Genomic DNA, 23015 nt, shown 5'->3' with positions numbered 1-23015 from the left:
GGGCTAGCATGCCCATTTATCTTGAGGGGGTTTGTTTTGATATCTAATGAAGTGAAGTTCTTCACCCAAAATTTGTTGGGTCAAGACTTACCCTTTCTGGAAGGTAAAACATGACCGCACTTAAAAAGAGGGGATAAAAAGTAAACCCCTGAAACAACAAGGGAAGCCCACTGATTATTCTGGACGAGAATCAGGTGGGTCTTTCCAAGGTCGTATATTGTCTGCTTCTCTACTTGTCGGCCCGGTGGTCACATCACTATTTATTTCCCTTCCAAGTTCTTTTGAACCACACAGTTTTGCTGGCAAGTGAGGATATCTATCCAGAAGTTTCACTACTTTTCTGTGATGGTGAAATGAAGAATATGTTTCTCCTCACATTGCTTGTTCGGCCTCACAGATTACATATCATTCCAGCTCGATGAAGGGACGCCGCAGAACTGCTGGCTTGTACAAACACTGAGCGAAGCTGCCAAATGGGACTGGTTTAAGAATGGCTCAAACCACATTTGCCACAACGGGAACTGAAGCTCAATGTACTAAATTCAGTTTAGAGTTCTCAGTCATACCAAATACAGACTCGAAGAGACTTCTAGTGACTACATAACATTTGGATAGTTTTGGCGGTGTCCCGAAGTGGTAGGATTTCGTAAGCTGCTCCATTCCAAACATCTCTTTGTCTAGAGTGGGGAGTCTTAAAACTTCAGAGCGCTCCAAGAATTAACACAGGTAATCCAAGCATTGTGGGAAACGTCTTCCGAATGTGACCCCCAAGGCCTTTCAAAATAAAGCCTGAAGCCTTCCTGATATAAATCACGATACCTGTGCACTTTGTGCAATGGATTCAGGTCGCTCAACCCCCCCCCCCCCCCCCCCCCCCCCACTCCCGCATCAACACAGCCACCCACAGTGAGAGAGTCTCAATTTTGCACATGCAGGCCGACGTCCTGCACTTACCTTCTCCCCCAGGTTTCCCTTTAAGCCCTGGTCAGTCACAGCAGACACAGTCACATGCACAGTGAGAAGGAGAGAGACAGAGAGAGGAACCAGGGTTAGCGAGGTTCTGAGAGGACACAGGCATGCAGCAGCCTGAGACGGAGTGTTTGGAGGTTGGGGAATGGGACACACTGGCGTACTGGAGCATTTTTGGTTGTTGAGGGGTGGAGGCTACAGGGGAACGGAAGCACTGGAGTGTTACACTGCTGGCCTGTGGGGAGTAATGGATAGTAGATGAGGGGGCTGCTAACTTTTCTCACAGACAGACTGGTCAGTGGAGGAGGTTGGAGGGGGGTGGGGGGTGGGGGGATAAGCCATGAAGAGTGAAAAAACGCTTCCTGTGAGAATCTAAAGGAGCACAATGTAGCTTTACACTGGGTGAAATATGGAAAACTCGGCTTGGGGCTCACAGTTTGAGCTGAATGCTGCTGACTGCTTTTAGGTAGGGATTGTTTTTCAAGAGAAAGCATTAGGGTGAGCTTAGAGTATGCAACTATACAAGGGTCAAGATTCTGGAATGTCTCCTTTGAGGACAATGCAGTTTTATCGGTTTCTTAGTGAAAATGTTTAAGGAAGAGTAGCTGCTACGCTCCAGGGGGACATCTAAATGACTATGTGGATTTTGGATGACCCTGATTTCTGTTGCAACACATCATGCATTGTGCTAAACTGAAAAATGGCCAATTCCAAATGCACAAATCTTATGAATGAGGAGGTAAAATAGAGCTCACAACTGTCTGTGGTTTTCAAATCTGTTTCTCTCGTCTTGAACATATACATATTGTCCTCTCTGTGGATATATATCCAAAACTTTTCTTCCAAGATCTCCTCTAGGTTTGGCTGTGAATTTTACCTTCTCAGCATGTAGAGTGTATCTGATAAGAAAAAGAGCTTTTTTGAGGTCTATTTTCTATTTAAAGTTCAACAAGTAAATCATTTTTACATGACTGAGCAGCCAAGACAAATTGAGTAATAAGGAGTGAGAATTTCATCCAATGCAGCCAGAAAGAACTCTGTTCTTCAGCCCTTGTTCAAATGTGACAGGGAAATATTGCAGACTTCTCAGTCAGACATTTCCCTAACTATCAATGGTGGCGATGAAGTGGAAACCATTTTCTGGCTGAATAAATAAGATATAGTTCTTAGTTTATATAATACAGTTGTGCTGAAAAGCTGAAATGCTACATTAAACATTTGGAAGAAGTTAATGTGAAAGCTTGTGAATGCTTACATTCACAGTGCAAGCTAAAACAGGTCAAAATGAACTAGAATAATAACCAATGATACTGGATGTTGTATATGACATACTTTAGCAATTAAATCAAACATTAATATTGTCCAATCTGACTTGATAGGATCAATATGGACTTTGGCATAAATGATTGTTGTAAAAGCAAAGGTGTCGTATAGTTAGCTACAAATGTTTAGCTTTAAATGATGGCATGCCACTGAGGATTGATGACCAATTATTCAAGACTACAGCGATATACTACAGACTACCTTGTTGGGCTTAGTGCATATTATCAAATCACTCACCATTCTTCCAGGAATGCCCATTGATCCTTTGTCTCCCTAGTGGTCAATGCAAAGTCAAAAGGAAAATCAGGAACAATAAATCTGACAGACTGCATCTCTACAATCTGCAGTTACTCCCACTACCGCTACTGACTAAATGACATTCAGCCACATGTTTACATGATATGGCTATGAAAAGTTAGTAATGTTAAGCTGACCAGTGAGACGCCAACTAAATGTCTATATTACTAAACATTCACCTACTGGTAAATTGAAAGCTGATGATGCAGGCATGCCAAAGACTTCAAAAGCTAAAAGTCAACTACTTAAGAATTTGAAATGAAAGCAGTCAGACAACAAGCGCCATCAGTGATTACATGGTCCCAATGAAAGCATGGGGTTGACGCAGCAACCTTTTGTATTAGGGCGATTTCACAGTGCTTGCATAAGATGATGTTTGCTATCTGACCATATCAAATATGATAAAGTGACTGAAAAAGTTTGGGAGCATGACAGTTTGTTTCCTGTTGGAAGGGTTTAAAGGAATAGTTCACCTAAAAATGAAAATCCTGTCATCCTTTATTCAACAGTATGTCACTTTAAATCTGCATGACTTTCTTTCTTCCACTGGAAAACTTGGTTTTTCATGCTTCTTTCCATGCAATTACAATGCACAGAAACTGAAGCCTTCAGGCTTTAAACATGATGCAAAAGCACCATAAAGGTATCATGATCAATGGAATCAACAATGGAATGTTCTCCTTTTAAGTTCCAAGGAAAGCCTGCGGATTTAGAACAACATGAGTCCTAAAGGATGACAGATTTTTTTTTTTTTTTTGGGGTGAAATATCCATTTAACAACAATAAACTATGAAAACAACCCATCCTATCATAATTAGCTATCCACACTGAAACATCCCACTTACTTTAACTATGGAGAAAATCCCCAGAACATATGGGAAATGTGTGAGTAGTAACCTGAGATCCTGATATAATAAACAGCCATAAGGATTCACCATTTGTAGTCCTGGACTAATGCTTTTCCAAAAGTTTTACACTATTTAACATGACCGTAAACTCCAGCAATGTTGAAGTGACTTATTATGCAAGGCTGTATTCCTACAGCTGTTTTTATTTGCATTCCTAACGTTGCAGGTCAGTGTATTAGAAGGGCTGGGAGCGTTGACAGCTTGCTGACGACTCACTCAAGTAACACGTAATGGAAAAGGGGGGTGAGGGCAAAACCCCATCAGAAGTCAACAAAACATTTGCTAAAACAGCGACTGATCTCATGGACTGTAGCTTTGCAGGTGTTTTATAAGTTTCAAAGCTGTTAAGATAAAGATTCCAACATCAGAAGTGTCCATTTAGTTAGCCTTCAGAGTTAATTCGCTGCCTGCCGCTGAAGGTCTCAAGAGGAAAGTCACTTGACTGAATTCTCTTGGCTCTGTCCAAGGTGCTGACTTGAGATAAACTTAATACTACCTTATGGCATTAATTAGTAATACTGTGAACTGTTAGTATAACTTATGTAAGTATATATTTAAGTATAACTTATTTAATAACTGCAGATATATAGATCTAGAGCTTTAAATTAGAAGTACACTGTAAAAAAAGAATTGTTGGTTTAACTTAATAAAGTAAATTACATGGTTGCCTTAAAATTTTGAGTTAACTGAAATAAAAAATTTGAGTTAATACAATGAAGGCGATTGGTTTAATCAACAGAAACTCAAAATATTATGTTATCTGAACTACATTGATTATCTAAGTTGTGATTGTTGTAATAACAAATTATGAAAATAATTCTTTACAGTGTAGCTTGATAAAGTACAATACAAAGACTTATCCAAATGAACCCCAAAGTACTTAACTACAAATCAAAATTGTTAAACAGCCATATATACACGCCAATGTGCCTCAAAGCTTAAATATACAAACCACAAGTATCCCTAATAGTTCAACAGAGCGTGAATGCCAATATCAATATTTTTTTGAAGAACTAATCTAATGGACACATTTTGTGTAAAATACTTGCCACCCTCCCCTTCCCACCCCTACCTTCCATCCTACAAAAATACAAAATTTCATCTCATTTCCTTAGGTTGCAATCAATCAAAAGCTTTGGCAGGGGATCACATTCACATTTTGACCAGACCTGTCAACAGTTTAAACAAAACGTACACAAAAAAAGATTTTATGGCAAAGTTTCACAAGAAGAGCTGTCATGTGTGATGGGGGTTTGTAGGTTATAATTGGCAGGTAGGGCTAGAGTTCACATACTTTATAAGATGGACTTCTTCTAACATGCCATAATGAAAGACAGATGTGTTTGAGTTTTAGTTAGTAATATTAAAATTACAGCAGAAATTCAGAAGAACGGATCCAGACAGACACCAAAGGGCCAGAGAGAACACAATCGTGTATAAAATACAATGAGTCTCATTACATTAAGCCTAGCTTAGCTTATCTGGTTTAGAGCGATATTCAGTGGGGTTCAAAAGTCTGAGACCACTAGTGCACCACTTTGGAGTCATATCTAATTTGATGCTTTTTCTACATTACAAATTATACTATAGCTTAACAGTGGAGTGCGCACGTTTGTGTAAAACATGATGATCTTGTTCTCCAGCATGATTTGAAAATGATCTAAACAGAAAGATCTCAAGTGGAAGCAAGATCATTTGATTGTTTTTAAAAAAGGTTCACATTAACAATGTCATACATTTATTTATCTAATAAGTGAACAAACAATATTGCAAAATCTGAAATAATTCATTTTACATCATAACTCCTCTTGGTTTCAAATTTTTCCAAATTCCTAAATTTTAAAGTATATAAAAAAATACAGATGATAACTGAATGCTTTTCACTCCAATGTATATTGGCAATATTAAGAATTAAAACAAGCTAAATATACGCTCATACTCTCAACGTAATACATTGGTTGTATATTCTCAGTCCCTTGGTTAAAAGGTGGTCTCAGTGTGTCCTAATAAAGAAGCTGTATATGAATAGCTGCAACATAAATAATGTAGTATTTTTCATATTAATGTTTCCTGGTACAATTCTTTCAATACAGCTTCTTAAAAATAAGACACTACTAGAGAAATGTAAAGTGCAAGAAAACCAAACAAGACAGAATGACAGATAATAGGACACGTTATGAGACAGTTACCGGAAAGCCTGCTCGTCCAGGTGGACCCTGAAAAAGGGGCGAGAGAAATGGGTACAGAATAAAGAAAGAACCAGTCAACATTACTGATTAAGAAGAACACAACACCCTGCCAAGCCATAATAAAATTCAGTCTGCTTTTACAATAATGTTGATTTCGATATTGAATAATGAAAACAATTTTAGTGAGGAACTCTGTGATCCAGCATTAAATTTCATTGTGGCAAGGCTCAAAGATAGCAGCAGGAAAACACTCCAAAGAAGCATTCCACAAATGCAAACACCATCAAATGCTTTTATATCAGAATATTTTTTGGACCCCAGAAAATCTTTTTTTAATATAATGACATGTTTATTTTTATTTAATGACTTTCAACTTGCACAACAAAAATCATTTTAATCTATATTTTCCCAGTACAAAATACAATATAAACATTCTTATAACAAGATAAGTTACTCCAGAAGAAACAAACACTGTATAAGGTATTAAAACGATTTTTCAGAGAATATTTCTTGAATTAAGTTTAATTTTTTAACCCTACTGGCATTTTTTAAACATCATTAATTATAAATTTAAAAAAATAAAAAAACATGTCCATGAGACAATATATAAAAATATTTTAAAAATATTATAAAGACAATATTATATGTGTATGTATATATATATATATATATATATATAAAATATTGTGTTTATAATATTTTTATAATATTTCCTGAAAACAAATCGGATTCTCTTATGCAGTTTTTCCCTGTAAAATATCTTTATTAAGGGTGTTTATATAAGTACTGGAAAAGAAGACAAAATACTAATTTGTTTCATTGTGAAAGTCAATTCAGTTCATGTCATCACTAAACACGATTGATTTCAGTATATTTCATAAGCATTTAGTGCTAGCATGAACAATGAATAGTACCACATGTCTGATTAAAAAAAGATGTTCATTAAGAGGCCCGAGCATGCATGAAACAGTTTCACAGATGAAGGTGCTGGCTGAGAATCCTTTATATCATGCTTGACTTGAGAGTCGATTGAGGAGATCGCTCTGGTTTAAATCAAATAAGTCCACTTCATTCACTGTGCGCTAATCCACTGTGAAAAAAATGATTTTTTTTTTCATTGCAGAGGTTTAGTGGTAAAAACCTGACAGCTGTTTGATCATTTAAAGGGGGGGTATAATGCTATTTCATGTTTTCTGACTTATTTACACTGTTAAAGAGTTGGATTCTCATGCTAAACATGGCCAAAGTTTATGTGCCAAAAATACTCTTCCAAACCCTCATAAACTTCGAGTATGGGGCTATGCGACGTCAGATAGGTCGGAATTCCTTGTACGGACACTTCTTCCAGAAGAGCGTGCAGCACACGTTGACTAGAGCGAGAGTGGCTTTATGGACGCTGCAAAGGTCACAGGACTTCACGAAATCACTAATGTCACCAAAGAAGTGTGTTTTTGGTTGTGAGGGAAAGATAACCTTGTTTCCCAAAGAACCCAGCGTTAAGTGGAGCTGAGAGTTTTGTGTTCATGCATTACATTGATGTACTCTCGATATTTGTTATTAAAATAACCATAGAAACTGATAGTTGCAATCACTTTTTTATTAGTTAAAATGAATGGAGAATATCTTGTGCTTTTCCATGGCTGCTCAAGCCCTCAGGATCAGCGCTTATAGTTTCATAAACAAGGCCCAGTTCTAAGCTGGATTTACAGATCGTTTGAAACTGAAAGATGGAGCGATCACAGCGATAATGATCCTGGTCATGAGTCGGAACCAGTGAATAAAACTGCTTCAAATGTCTGTTTTATTGGCAATAGGCGCCTAAGTGCATATAGTGTAAACAACACGAACATAATGAATTCATAAAATTCATATCATTCCCTATACGCTATATTCATTATAGTGATTCAAAAGTTATCCAGGGATAATGTGATGGTGTATTGTGTGTGTTTAAATACATTTGTTTAGATGACCATTGATAGCTTGCAGACGATCGCTACGTGACAGCTTGTCACTCTTTAGCTCCGCTCACACGGCACGCCTCCAAGCGCTCGGCTGTTTTCGGAAAGACTCGGTACAGCGTATGTATCTTAAGACTTTTTGGAGATATGAAGGATGTACTACTACTCTATAGGTACTCAAGATTAACATGAGATTGGCAGAAACTGTGTGTGATACCCCCCTTTAAATAAAGATCCTTTCTGTTAAGACCACCTCGAGACTCTTCATTATCTGATGATGCACTGATAGTTCATTTCGTGAGCCTGTGGAAGTGCATACTTGTGTGTGTGTGTCTGTGTGTGCATGTGCCTGTGCGTGTAATGGCTTTCCTCTTGGACTACACTGTGGAGAGGGAAGCCATTTATCAAGTCTCAGCCCAGGGGAGGAAACTATTGCAGACGGACAAAAACATCCATGGCACTATCTTCTGTCTGTATGATTTGATATGACTATACACATTTAAAAAAAATAAAATTTCAAACTCCTTGAAACAATTTAAGAAAATTTTTGTTTCTTGTGTTTTTATTTATGCAGAAAAAATGTGTAAAACACATTGTGTACAACACATGATTGTATGTGTGTACCAGGTAAACACTACATTATAAGGACCCCACACGAAAAACAGCTTATAAATCATATAGAATGATGGTTTGGGAAATGTAAAAATGCAGATATTTTTCTGTGATGGCTAGGTTTAATTTCTAGGGGATAGAATATAAACTTTGTACAATATAAAAATCATTATGTCTATGGAATTTCCCCATAAAAAATGAAAACCCAACGTGCATGTGTGTGTGTGTGTGTGTGTGTGTAAGTAAGATTTTTAAAATATTTAAGATTTAAGATAAAGAAATTAATACTTTTATTCAGCAAGGATGCATGAAATTGATCATAATTAACATTGACGACATTTTAAATAAATTCTGTTCATTTGAACTTCCTATCAAACAATCCTGAATTTTTTAATCAGTTTCCACAAGAATATTAAGCAGCACATTTTGTTTTTTTTAACATTGACAATAAAAAATGTTCTTTAGCACCAAATCAGCATATTAGAATGATTTCTGAAGGATCATGTGAAAATTCAGCTTTGCATCACAGAAATAAATTACATTTTAAATTTTAACTTTACGGAATTTTTACACCCCTTTAAAGAGACCAAAAAGGGAAAAGACTACTATTTTGTATTTAAGTAACTGGGCAATCACAAAATTCCTGCTCGCTTTAAATGTAATGTGTATCACTGCTGAAATGTGCATGGGAAACGATGAAAGACCATTAATAGGATATATAGGTTCAAAGGTCGTAGACACACATGTAAGGTATACGAGACCTGGACGCAGCTGGAAGGTGTTTATAAGCGGCAGTGTGTAGAGAAAGGAACAGATCTCCGCTGGATGTAGCTGCCATTAGGAATGTGTATAGTGGTCTATGGTGCATACGAGTGAGCTGGTTTACATGTACCGTGTATATATGAACGTGTTGAAGTACGCATAGCAGGTCCAAGGTGCAGACCCAGGTGGTGAGTAGGAGCAGGCCACTGTGGCCTGCTGGGCGCTGCTCAGGCCGGCCCAGCGGAGTGTCTGGCGAGGTCAGAGGTCACCCACCGGAAGAACACTTCATTTGAGATCCACGGTAGCAGGGTACATGTGGCTCTCATTTAGCCCACAGCGCTGCTGGGTAAATGAAGGGGCACCCCAGAGTAAAACAGGGGCGACCGCTTCCCAAGAGCGCAGCATTACATGGATAAGAGATATTCAGCAGGTAAAAGCCATTCTGGCTATGGAGAAATGCTGAGTTCATAAAGTACAAGTACCCAGGGAAAACTAATTTAATTATGCTGTTCTTTAAAACAAACCAGCATAAAGTATTGTGATATTTTATATTAATATTTTTGAAGAGGCTTACTAACGCAGCTCAGAAAATGCCTACTTCCCTAGTAGGGCTGCATGATTTATCACGATTAAACCACACACGATTTGGCAAAGGCTGCAATTATTTTATGCAAAGCTTGACAGAGCTGTACTGCTCTTTGATCAGTAGTAAATGCTTCTCCATCAGAAAGCCAGAGGGCGCTCTTGTGCAGAAACTCCAAATATGCCCTGCCATAGAAGTAGATAACACACGTCATTGCACGAAATCCCTATGGGCATGCGATTTCAGACGCAATGCGATTTCAGATGCAATATTGTGGAGGTCAATGCATGCTTGATTCTTTCTATTCCACCAAACACAAACAGACTCACCCTAAGAATATAATCGCACAAAGCGCTGAAATCCAATGCAGGTGAATAAGAAACAATTGTGTAAAGGATTGCAAAATTACAACTTGCATTAAACATAAATGATATAATACTGTATCACCAGGTCCATTTTCAAGTGTTTCACCCCTCACATTCAGCATGTGCTTGACATGACCATTGCAACGTTCCACAGGAGAAAACACACGAAGGTGTTTTCTGTCAATGTAAAATGTTTCGTGTCACTACTAATTGTTTAAGGCTGGGTTGGGCCAGAAGTGCCTCCAAAAGTGGGCAAAGGGCTATGCTCCTGTGAGGTGACCTGTGAAGAACCCCAGACAATTATGTATTTAAACTTCTCAAAGTATTCACTTTCAGTGCACAGGAAAAGGCCAATTTGGTGAAGTTTACAGTTGCCATCACATCAGTAAGAGTGTTGTCTTAGTGTTCTTGTTGGATAACCTAGAGTATAACACTCTTCTAAGAATTTCCATAGGTCAGTGTAATGGGACGACGGCCCTCTAGGACCATTGATCAGGGACCAGGCTTGCCAAACGCCCTTTACTGAAAACAAACACTGTAGTTAAAGACCTACTGACACTGATTGCCAATAGATCACCAAACTTGTTTAAAGAAGACTGACTTGATTAAAAGAATTCACTAACTATCTCTAAACATTCTTACTTAAACATTAAGTTGATACTTCTACTGTTGTCAAGTCAGTTAACATACTGTGTGCATTGTTTGACAGTACTTTCACCTGCCTTTCAGTTGTTCTCAATTTGCCTTCAATTTATGGGTAATACGAGCAGGTGTTGAAATGTTTGTATACTAATTCGTGTTTTTTGGGTCCTGGAACCTGCTCACCCAGAGGGATATTTATTGCTCAGAGACTTAAAAGAACAGTTCACCCCAAAAACTAAAATAAAAGTGAGTGAAAGGGAGAGGGGAAACACTCATTTGAGCTCCAACAACCACACAAGCCTAAAAAGTGGGCTATTCGTGAAGACACGTAATGTCAGATTTGAGGTTCAATGATAATGAACATCACTGATTATTGAATATTTTACAACAGTGAGTAAATGATGACAGCACTGTTAACCTGAATAAGCTGGCAAAACTCAAAAAGTTTGAGGTAATCAGTTACATTACAAAAATTACATACATTTTTTTTTTTCAAAGTTTAAGTAAGCACAACTATCAGATTTCAATTTTGTAAAAGTTGATTCATACATTTAACTTAAAATTATCATGTAATCTCTACTATTTTTAGGTAATTCAGCAAATGCTAACTGGTAACACAATGCTTTGATAACATTAGCATAGCAGTTGGTGAAAGAGTACAGCAATATAGAACGTTTATGATATACTTGCTCCAATATAAGCTCATGCTTATTCATGCATGACCCCCCAAAAAACCCACATAACAGAAACTCTTCTAAATTGGGATAGCAAAGCATTAAACACTACTAAATAGCCCACTTACTATTAATCTTGCACAAAAAAACATTATATAACACTTGAGGTAAATTTAAGTTTTTCTAAATTAAAAGAAACAAGTTCATAAAACTCAAAACAATTAAACAATTCAGATTACTTAAAATGTGTCAGTTTTGTAAACTCAAAAGAAACAGAAAGATCTAAATTCTCATAAAAGTTAATTTGATTGAACTAATTTGAGTTTGCCCTACTCAAACCAATTAATTATTTTGAGCGTTAGGGTTTACAGTGAGGGAGATTCTGGTCACACTTTATATTAGGCATCTTTAAGTACTGTTACATAAAAACATTTTAGTTATGTACTTATTGCATTCATATTGTATTGCAAAACACTTCTGCTGCTATTGAGGTGGGATGCGGGAAAGGTTAGGGACTGTTTTGGTGATATGGGTAGGTGAAATGGTGGGTTAAGGTGTAGGGGAAGGGTCAACAGAGTAATCATACTGTAGATGTAAATACAGAAATTAATTACAGCTGTAAATACACGCAGGTATTTTTTTAATACAAGTACAATATAAAAACACAATAAGGGCATTGTATAAAATTATTACTTGAAATGTTACTACATAGTAGGTAAAGACACCTAATATAAAGCGGGATTGAGTTTCTTAATTGGGTGAACTATATGATAATTTATGGAGAATCTAATCTAATGATTGCAGACTTCGGCATCCTGGCAAATCTGAGACAGTGATGTCTTCTAAAACTTAAGAGGAGAAATGTGAGATTACTGGAGTCTTTTTTTACAGTAGGTTTCAGCAGGAGTCTCTTCGTTTACTCTCATTGATTTCTAGAAGAAACAGTTAAAGAGACCTTGTTTGTAATTTGTCTTTTCTGTGGGGAGTGTTTGTCTGTGGCTGCTGTTATTTCATTAATCATTCAAGCTCAACCTTCTCCCTCTTACTGCAGCTGTCCAACCGCACCTAATTTTATACCGCCTAACTCTCTTTTCTCCTCTACTATATATATTTCTCTTGACCTTCTTTCTCAATATAACCTCATTCAGCAACATTAGCCCTTAAAAGACAAATTAAGTTGAACATACTGTGTCTACCAATGCTGTCGTCTTCTATATTAGTGTCTGACCAAATTCCCAACGTCCAAGTGGCAGAAGAAAACACTGATGTGTCCAAGATAATGCCATGCGATTTAAAGGTGAAGTGTGTAATTTGTGGCACTATAGCGACACCAAACAAAATTGAAAAAATAATGATTGTTTTCACACAAGTCTCCTGAACACTCTCCCTCTATGTCATTGGATGTGCAAACAGATAACCCCGCCCTAAACTCACATTATTGGATGAATTAGTGTTGCTAGGTTGGGCCTAAAACAAACAGAGCAATATTTTGATAGAGCCACAGAATCTCTGCAAAATGAGAAAGCAAAATCAAAAACTTGCACACTTCACCTTTAACACAAAACACAAGCTCTTCTTCTGACAGATGAAAGTGTGGGTGTGTTTATATGTGTGGCGGAAGGAAACGTAACTAACAGTTTCCATAATGTGAATGAAGTTGTGTAATCAGCACACCATCAGCAGTGACAATAAGGAAACACATGAAAGATAAATTCACTCTCAAAACAAACACAAATACACAGAAAGCCACAGAGTTTGGGTCACATTACCACAATCCAGTCAACAAAGGGACGTCTACTTACAGGAGGACCTGCAATAAAAACAGAGAAACAGAGATTAGTCATTCTTAAAAAACAAAAAAGAAAATCATCTTGTTTGGATCATGTGCACATTACATCAAACATTTCACACTGACTGATTTTATTTCCCAATGAACAGGAAAAAAACGTCACGCAAGTCTGAATTTCCGAAGTCCAACCAGAATCCGAAGTGGGTGTTCTGGCTGTCCAGCCCAGTACGAACTGACGAACGCCGCCTTCAATATTTCTCTTACCGTAAGACAATCTCTAAAGGAAGATTATAGCTCACACGCAGGTAGTTTAACGAAGTGCGTCACAGCACTTAAATAAAGCGTTAAAAATATGTTTATAATTTAGTAGATGACAGGATTGAAAAGCTCTCTGTGGGAAAGTGCAGCTTGTCTCCAGCATAAGGATGAGCAGCCAGTCCACCAAGCAACAGACCACTGAGAACTGAGTGGGAGAATAAGCCACATCACTGGAAGACTGCCTGCACAGATAAATCACACCCCTGTTCTGCGCACGCGAACCCCACCCAGACATCACAAACTGTCCATCTCCTTCATAACTAATGCTAAATCATACACTAGCAGCGTAATAAACAGTGGAAACAGATTTCATTTACATCGTTAGTCAAAAAAAGGTTAAAAACATAGTTTTCCAGAGGGATTCCAATGGAAAATGCGGGATAGATTAAAACCTTGGGGAAAATATGTTAAATGAAACTAAGATTTCTACACTCTTATTGGTTGCTGAAAGCATAATATACTTCAGTATGTAATGAACACGCAAGTGTGAGGGATGTGAGAATTTTGTGAATAAAGTTGTTTGATTTCTGTAGAAATCTGTGGAGTTCTGAGGGTGTAGATTCCATGTGCATCTGGTCATAAGGTTAGTTGCATTCAAAGGTTTGGTTCTTTAATGTTATCATGTGGGCTTAGAAGAATATCTTGGCTTTGAACAAACAAATGATGCAGGTTGATTAAAATTAGTTAGACAGCCATATATTAATGCATTATAAAAGCATATGAAAAGAAAAGTTCATGCATTATTAGAATTTACAGCCTCTGTTACGTCATTTAACCAAGACACTTCAATCAAAGCAAAACTAGATCATAGCTTCAAGCACTCAAACTTTATCGAGGAAGAGCAAACTCAAAATCGATGATGACAAATCTTTTCCGCTTATGTAACTTAATATCTCCCAGAACTTCTCTTCTATAACTTACTATGTCTGAACAACTGCAAGAATGAAATCAGTCCGTCGAAACAATTTGTCACTGAACAATATGATCAGAATCATAAGGGTTCTTTCCAGGACTTTCATCCAGGAACCTTTTTGTTCCTCTAAAGAGTTTGAAAAGTTAATGCACGCCAGAAACTTAAGAGAATAACAGTTTTGAACTTTGACTTGAGAAAAAAAAAAAAAAAAAAAAAAGATAATGGATGCAAGAGAGAACAAAATTCCCTTTAAAACAATCGTTTACTGTTGGAGAAATGTCTCAAGGAAACATGAGCTATAGAATTCCTCAACAAGGAGAAGATCTACATTTAGACTGAGCTCTGTGGATCACCGTGAGTCCGAACGGTGCATTAAATATGGCAGCCTTAAGTAATGGTGCAGTCACACCGGTGACAAAGCTTTCCTATGGGTCCATCATTATTCTTTCCTTTCCTGTTTTGAGAAGTCTGTATTTTCTTAGAAATTAGAACCTGCATTTATCAAAGCTGCTGCTGAGACAGCAAGCCTTATTTTAGGCCTAAAAGCAGGAATAATGTCAAAGAATGAGCGAACAACACACACAATATATGTGTGGTCACGCAAGAATAGCTCTCTGAACATTCCAGATCAATCTTTGTCATCATAAACACTCTCATTTTACCCATGTGATCCCATGACTCTTTACATGAAACCACTTCATAAGCGCAAAATATAGAGGAATCTATAGGTTGTATAGTAGCAGACTCAAATGGAGCACCTACAGACATATTAGTACTCTAACCTTTTAGCGGTACATCAGATATAAAGTTATCCCTTGGAGGTTTCAAGCAGTAATAAAAATGCAAAAATTATTTTTGTATAATAATCTATTTCAGATAAAACTACCCTAAATGACAAATAAAAGCTAAACAAACTGTGATTGATCACTTTACATGTCATTCAGACAGTCTAAGTGGGCAGTGCTTTGCTAGCTATAGCTGCAAACAGTAACCATCTTCATGTTTCAAATCAAAAGTCTATCAACTCCTACAGTATAATCGTGTGAAATAAAAATACCATATTGATGGATGTGACCCAAACACTTTTCAGTGTTGCATCCAAAGGTTTCTGTTGTATTAATACTACTAATTTTGTACTAGGACTCAATTCATCCCTATATACTCTATCGAGTGCTAGCATCCCTGAATGCTTTAAAAGATCTCCACTGAAGACAGTCCGTTTTCATGCTTTTCTTGCTATTAAAAGCACACACGTAGAAGCTTATACACAACAGCAGTCTATGGAGTTGCAGGCACAGGCATATGCATACTGAAGACCTACCTGGAGCCCCATCACGGCCTTTCTTTCCCCTCAAACCAGGGGATCCTGATTGAAAAACAACCTACAATTAGTCCAGAGTTACATTTATGTACAGAATGTCTAAAGCAATAACTCCACACCACAGCCTTACCCTGCTACACTCTCAGGGAAAAAAAAGGGCCAAAATTGTATCTTTAGGGGTACAACAACTTGTCACTGGGGCAGTACCCTTATCTACCCCCTAAAAGGTTCACAGTAGTACTTTAATGGTACATATTACTAGTCTATGGTACTAATATGCATTTTTAGGGGTATATAAGGCACACACAGGTCTTTTAAAGGGATTTTTTGGGTGAACTACTCACCCTCAAGCCATCCTAGGTGTATATGACTTATCTTCTTTCAGCTACACACAATCAGAGTTATATTAAAATAAAAAGAACAAATGACGTAGGATGTAAGAGTAGCATAAGCTTAGACGCCTCTTGTGATTCAAACAAATAGGGCTGGGCAACAAACTAAAGCTCTTCTTCTCTTATATCAAAAACCTCTGACATTTCACTTTAAAAAATTTCATTTTAGACTTCTAATTCGTGACCGGTGTTCCCTTTAATGGGAACTATCGACACTACGTCAATGACGTGATGGGTTCCCATCACGTCATTGACGTAGCGTCTCGTTCCCTTACTCAGGGAACAAGGGTTACACCAGTAACCCGAGACATTTTGTTTCCCATAGGTTTTCATCACTACATCATGCATTAGGTCAGGGGTTACTCTTTTGCTGTAAATCGATGCCTACAGCCATTTATAAAGTTTTAAATATGGATATTTTTCTTACAAAAAACCCATCGCTTTGCATCAAAAGGCCTTTATTAACCCCCTGGTGCAGTATGGATTACTTGTAGGATTGCTTGGAAAGATGCACTTTTTTGGCCCTCAAAATCTCACACCCGCTATAAAGCTAGGAAGAGCAAGAATATTATTTAATATAACTCAAATTGTGTTTGCTTGAAAGAAGATAGTCATATACACCTAGAATGGCTTGAGGTTGAGTAAATCACAGGATAATTTTCATTTTTGGGTGAACTATCCCTTTAACTAACCCTTTAGCTGTTGCACCCCTAAAGGTACAATTTTTGCACAGATCTTGAATTGTATTGCAATACTTTATTATATAACTGTGTTGGTTAGCAATCATTTCATCACAGTTCTTTGAACCAAGCTTCCCCGTGGCTACAATAATTAAAGGCAAAAACCGGGCTAAAAATACATCACTACAGAGTCACGGCAAGCAGCGGTAGCAAGAAGCAGATAACGTGTCAAAAACTGTGCCTGTGCAGCCAGCAGTAGGATGAGTGGACAATTTGGTAGACTGTATACTGGGTGTGGAGATCCTTAAAGCCCCAAAGTGAAAGCCGAAACCGAGCACACAGACACGTGGAAGCATGTGTTCTGATTCCTGACGCATTCTGGACTTGATTCCACTTCCTGCTCTACAGACAACCTTCATCCAAAGGCCAATTGAGCCAGGGCGTCAAAAATACCCCATGTGATGATGCCTAGAGGACTCTAAGTGTAAAACTATGCGTGTCTAGGGGAGTATGTTTGTGTGAGAGACCGCGTGGTGGTACACACAACAAACAACAGCGAACTATAAACACAAGGAACACTTAATGCTTTCATTAATGTTTAGGCAGTGCTATGTCAGTTAAAGTATTTATATCAAGCTGCATATCACAACCACCTGTTACCGTCCTTATGCAAGAGGACTGGAAAGTGATAGGAAATGGAGATCTTCTGCTGAATGCTGACATGCAGGCACCCGAGTCACCCGCCCCACCTCTTTTCATAGTACTGAACCCTGAATATTAAACTGTGATGACCCAAATAGATTGGTATCATTTTCCCAAAAAAACTTCTATGGTACTGGATAGACCTTTGGAAACCCTTTCTAAAGATTTCTTTGGCAGCAAAATTGTGCAATTATAGTAGGGCTTTGAGATATGGACAAAAAAAAAAAAAAACGATCATAATTTTTTGCTCAATATTGTTATTACGATTTTAATCATGATTTTGAAACTATATTTCCTTACACACATTTGTCTGTATAATTTTTTTTTTTGGAGACGGCACATGACGTGTCGGTTATTTCTTCATGCCTTTTTGAACTTTTCATATGTTGTGCAATTCACAAATACATGTATTAGCGATTTTTGTTCACCTGGTTCAGAATGTGCCATGGTTTTTCTATGTAAACATGCTAGATGGACATCTTTAACCATTGTGCTTGTGTCTTTTGCAGCATCTCACGCATTTACAACGTTCTACGCGACGCTCAAGGTAAAAGTTCAACTTATAAATGGTCTCTAGACCCACGCCTCATGTTTTTAACTGCAAAATCGCCCGGCCCCTACTTTGTTTTGCTGCAACGATAGTTTGACAGGTCTTGCAAATTACCTAGCCCAATGATATACATCATCTCTCCTGTATCCAAACTGTTCCCAAACCACGGATGTTGATGTTGATTTTTTTTTGTTTTTTTGGCCAAGTTCATATCCTGCACTGAATTCACCTTCCCTGTTTCTGTGCTTTCTTCCATGTCGTAACGGTAAATCCACTCTGTTCTGTTTTCATGCTAGATTTAGGCAAGCTGCATTCGGATTGCAGAGTGAGGGAGCTGGATTTAAAAGTCACCAATGCTCACATTGCGATTTTATTATGATTAATCGGACAGCCCTAATTGATACCATCAGTAATATTATGGTATTTTTATATAGACTATGGAACTGGAACATATGTCTGGATTACATTTAACTCCAAAATTAAATGGAGGAAAAAAAAATTGCATTTAGAAAATGAAGCGTATTTTTTAAGTGGTGAGTAAGTGACAATTAAAACACAATTTAACCATTTTTTAGGCACACACTGACTCAAGCCATCTGAGACACTATCTTAAGATGATCTGAGTACCGTTATATAGCTCCAGGAATAACATCAAGAATACCATACAACCCAAAATACCCATCCACTGCCAGCTCCACTCCCCTTATCATCTGCCAATTTCTCCAAATGCTCTGTCCTCTGATTGCCCCTGTACACATGCCATAGTGCCCAAGACTGAATGCTTCTGCTTCCAAACTGCAAGCGCAGCACAGCAAAGTCCAAGCAGAGGATGAAACAGGGATATGAATAAAACAGCAAATGTTGTGCTAACAATGTATGAATTGCTTTTCAGACATGGACAACTTCAGTGCAAGGATATGGTACTGCTTCTGTGATGCAATATGGAAATTCAGTCATTATTTAATCAACCTCAAGTAGTTGCACACATGTAATACATAAGGATTTTAAGAATTCTTTTATGTGCCAGGACATGTACAATGTCACATTAATCACCAATAAACCCTTTAAAACACACTGTACAATTTATTTAAAAAAAAAAATGAAATCTTAAATCTCAGTAAATAAGCAGTAATTCAACAAGGATAAATCTACAATTTAGCATGTAAACTAGTTCTGCTTGGGTTGTGTGACGGTCAGAGGAAAAGGAATGAACTCTTGCACTTTTGTTATACTAAGTTGAACTAAGCCTTCCCCACACCTTTTGAAATCTGGAAAAATTGCTGCACGCATTTCATGACTTTTCACAACTGTTATATATAACCTTGTCAAATGTAAGTTCTCTTGGTCTCCAAATAAAAATACGGTTATGTGGCAATTCCAGAAGGCCAAGAAGATTAGTTGACTTCTTTGAAAAAGCGACGTGGTGCTCCATGCACCTCCAGTATCCTAAGGGAACCAATAAACCTTAAACAAAGGCCCTATCAAGTTCCAATAGGTCCACAAAAGTTTCAAGCCTAGAGAAGCATACAGTCCATCACGCACTCCAACCCATGCTGAACCTGGTGCAATCCAGATGACTGACGTCTCGTTGAACAGCTCCCACTCCAAAGAGAGCGTAGGCCAGGTTACAGGAGCCGAACGGCAGTGTGTCTGCTCCCGTCTGCCCACCGATGACAGTTGGCCCATTCACGACGATCCCTTGCCGCTTTGTTGCCTCGTTAAACTGCAGTCACAGTTTGAAAAAGGATCACAGCACAAGTCGTTTTTCATTCTTGCTCTCGGCCCCTGCTGTACTAACCTCATACCATGATTCAGGATTCAGAAGCAGACCAGCCAGTTCTCTGCTGAAAGAGTTTGGCAAACACTTTACTACACTTGCACCTACCGGTCAATAAAAAACATCTGACCTGCATACAATAGGCTCAAAAGCAACAGAGTATTTTGCTTGTAAAAATAAGAAAGGAGACATACAACATTAGAAGGCTGGGAAAATAACCTTGCAAGCTTTCTTAAGGGCACACAGTTCTAAGCCAAGTCAATGTGCACCTCACCCTCTCTGTCGTACTTCTGGCCAATTGTAGCATTCCCAGAAAATCTGAATTGGTGCAGAGTTCTTATTCATTCTCATGCCAAGTTGTGGATAGGTGGAGAAATATTTTCCCCAACAATCCTCAGAGCAGAAAAAAGTGAGCCATTACGACCGGGATTAAATAATTACGGCGAGTCACTTACAGGAGATCACTACAAAGACTCTTTTGTGATGATGCCAGAAAAACCACTATTACCCTGACTTTACCATTATTCTCCCAAATTGCTCCCAGGAGGAAAAAATATACATCAATATACATCGTCTCCTTCGTTCTGGGTAGAAGAAAGGTTTCCTACTCCAATTGTACCAGGTGGTGAAGTGGAGAATTGGAGTGTGCCACATAAATCTTTCAGTGAATTTTCTTTGGCTGTTTTTCCATCTAAATGGGTGATTTAGATAGTCATCGACTGAAATTTGGCCCCAAAGAAATTCATTCAGGATTAGAAATCTGAGAAACACCCAACAGTGGCATTACCATTGACTAGTCTGCTGAAAAGACCACAGTAGATCAGCATGAATTTCCAGGCTGCTTTATGCTGGTTTGAGCTGGTCAGCATAGTGAGGAAGTTGTGGCCTAATGGTTAAAGAGTCAGACTGGTAACCCAAAGGTTGCAGGTTTGATTCTCAATATAGGCAGGAAAGTGCCCTTGAGTATGGTACCTAACCCCAAATCGCCATAGCAAAATGGCTGCCCACTGCTCTCTTTGTGTGTGTGTGTCCACGGTTTGCAGTGTGTGTGTGTGTGTTCACTACTCACTATCCCTGTTGAAAAAAACAGCATATGCTGGTTAGGTATGTTTTGAAGCATGGCAGCTGGTTTATGCTGGTTGGTCATGAGCCTTAGTTGGTCATGAGCTAGTTTAAGCTGGTCCTGAGCTGGAGCTAGTTGCTTAGGACCATCTTAGTACCAGCACTTGACCAGCTTCAACCAGCTCATGACCAGCTAAGGACCAGCTCAAACCAGCTGCCATGCTTCTAAACATACCTAACCAGCAAATGCTGTATTTTTCAAAAGAGATTCCTAATGTGTGTGCACTAACTTGAATGGGTTAAATGCTGAGAACAAATTCAGAGTATGGGTTACCATACTTGGCCTTCACATGTCACTTTCACTTATAAGCTGAATAACCAAGGAAGTCTTGGGCTGCGAATGAAAGCTTAGGAAGCTAACTTGTTGCTTCGCTGCCCTATCAGGCAATGACTTTGCAGGCAGTGTTTCCACACAAAGATACCTAACTAAACTGATTGCAGACTTCTGCGGAAGCATAGCAGTTTATTGACCAACAACAAAACAGAGAGAGCTTTGGTGATAACTAGGCAAATATTTATTACAATACTAATTTCTCGCTAGAAATGACATCAAAAGTGGAAAACATTGGTCAAAAACGTACATTTAGGCCAGGGTGTTCAGATCCGATCCTGATCCAACACATCTGTCTGTAATTAACAAGTACTCCTGAAGATCTTAATTAGCTGGTTCATTTGTGTTTGATCAGGGTTGGAGCTGAACTTTGCAGGAAGGTAGATCTCCAGGAACAGTATTGTGCACCCCTGGAAACAGGAAGTGAAGCTAACATTGGACATGCCTTGATGCCTTTCTACCTTGAAATGCATCCTCCAAAGGCAGCATTTTTAAGCTTTCGAACACAGCCTTTTTTGTCCTTTTGAAAAGTACATGTTTAGTTTTATTTTTAAATTAATACACTCTTAGTCCTCCATTTTGGTTAAGCTGTAAATGTATATAAATGATACTACAACATCACACTCAATAGTTTAATTACCAGATTAAAAGAAACAAAGCAGTAGTGTTGGATGATTTATCAAGGGCAGATGTTCTTTGAGCTATGATGTACAGTAAAAGTGTGGTCAGGAAGTGCAAGGGGCATTTGGTTTAAATAGAGTTTGCCTTACTTCCTCTTTAATTGGCCAATTTGCCGGTCTGAATTGAGATCCACTGACATTTCACTTAAGCAGATATGGTTGGCTTTTATTTGCTCTGAACCTTTGTTGGGTCCTGTTCTAAGAATCACTGAGGCAAAGCCAGGAGTACAAGCATTTGACTTCATTAGCAGAAACAGGATGGATTTGAAGCGTCAGGAATCTCAATAGGGCCATTGAGAGCGACTGAATTCCACTTTTTTATCCCCACCCATTGGAAAAATCCTCTGTTACTGGCCCTGAGGTCATCTTATCTACGACAAATAAAATGCAGATTATAAAGAGAGAATTGCATTAACACCTGCTGGCCTTCGCAGATGCTTATGTCATTATACTTCAGTAGCAAAAGTGCTATGAAATGAAAAGAATGAGTGTGCGTGTGTGCACATGTGTTAGAGTCAGTCTAGAAGAATATATGAATAAATGCGTCTAAAGAAAAAAGGTGTTCACACTTTAAACTTTCACATATGCAACTTTATTAAGCAATTCTTTGAAATTATGATCAATCTTGACCGTGAACTAACCAGGAGAATGCTGAATGTACCCAGTAACCTCAGAGCTGTTTGCAGAGTGTCAGATGCTCACTGTAACCGTGAGAAAGCATCAAACAGCCTTTATGGTGTGAAAATATCCAGTGTGAATTTGGATCTTTGCCCAATAAGCAGGAAGAGTATCGCAAGACAGGCTGTGTGGGTAGTAACAGTGGAGGAAGTCTTGTCTGGGCTTATTCAGCACAGCTAAAAATAACTCAAAATGCGAAGTGATTGACAACAAACTGGAATCAAAAAATATTGCAAGGACAACACTGGCACAGAGTAAAAGATCGCTCAAAAGAAGATCACGTTTAATCAAGATGAAGTCTGAAATCGGTATCACTACCTCACCCTACAGCTTAACTCATGAATATTAATTAGGTGACATGACATGGTTTTCTGCAATACAGATAAATGAGTGCTTGCCATATTAGGATAACTGCCTGTTGTTTTTGTGATCATTTAGTTCCCTGCAGATGCAACCGGTTGGCGTAAAATTTGACTGTTT

The 23015-nt window shown here is 38.2% G+C and overlaps 1 protein-coding gene across 34 annotated transcripts in view; it reads right to left on the bottom strand.

Moving 5' to 3' along the window:
• col13a1 (collagen, type XIII, alpha 1) overlaps positions 1 to 23015 on the bottom strand; it is a 110850-nt gene that overhangs the window by 48261 nt on the left and 39574 nt on the right. For 19 of the 34 annotated variants that reach the window (XM_048204421.1, XM_048204423.1, XM_048204424.1 and 16 more), the window contains exons 3-7: positions 15624 to 15668; positions 13085 to 13092; positions 5687 to 5713; positions 2530 to 2565; positions 955 to 981 (exon numbers count right to left, since the gene is read on the bottom strand). In XM_048204421.1, the coding sequence (XP_048060378.1) occupies positions 955 to 981; positions 2530 to 2565; positions 5687 to 5713; positions 13085 to 13092; positions 15624 to 15668 (143 nt within the window). The remainder of the gene's footprint in view (positions 1 to 954; positions 982 to 2529; positions 2566 to 5686; positions 5714 to 13084; positions 13093 to 15623; positions 15669 to 23015) is intronic. The other 15 variants (XM_048204426.1, XM_048204438.1, XM_048204435.1 and 12 more) reach the window with 9 other exon arrangements.

The sequence above is a fragment of the Megalobrama amblycephala genome, linkage group LG10 (genome assembly GCF_018812025.1).
Source record: "Megalobrama amblycephala isolate DHTTF-2021 linkage group LG10, ASM1881202v1, whole genome shotgun sequence".
NCBI classification, from domain to species: Eukaryota; Metazoa; Chordata; class Actinopteri; order Cypriniformes; family Xenocyprididae; genus Megalobrama; species Megalobrama amblycephala.
This window is presented reverse-complemented; position numbering and strand designations above follow the sequence as displayed.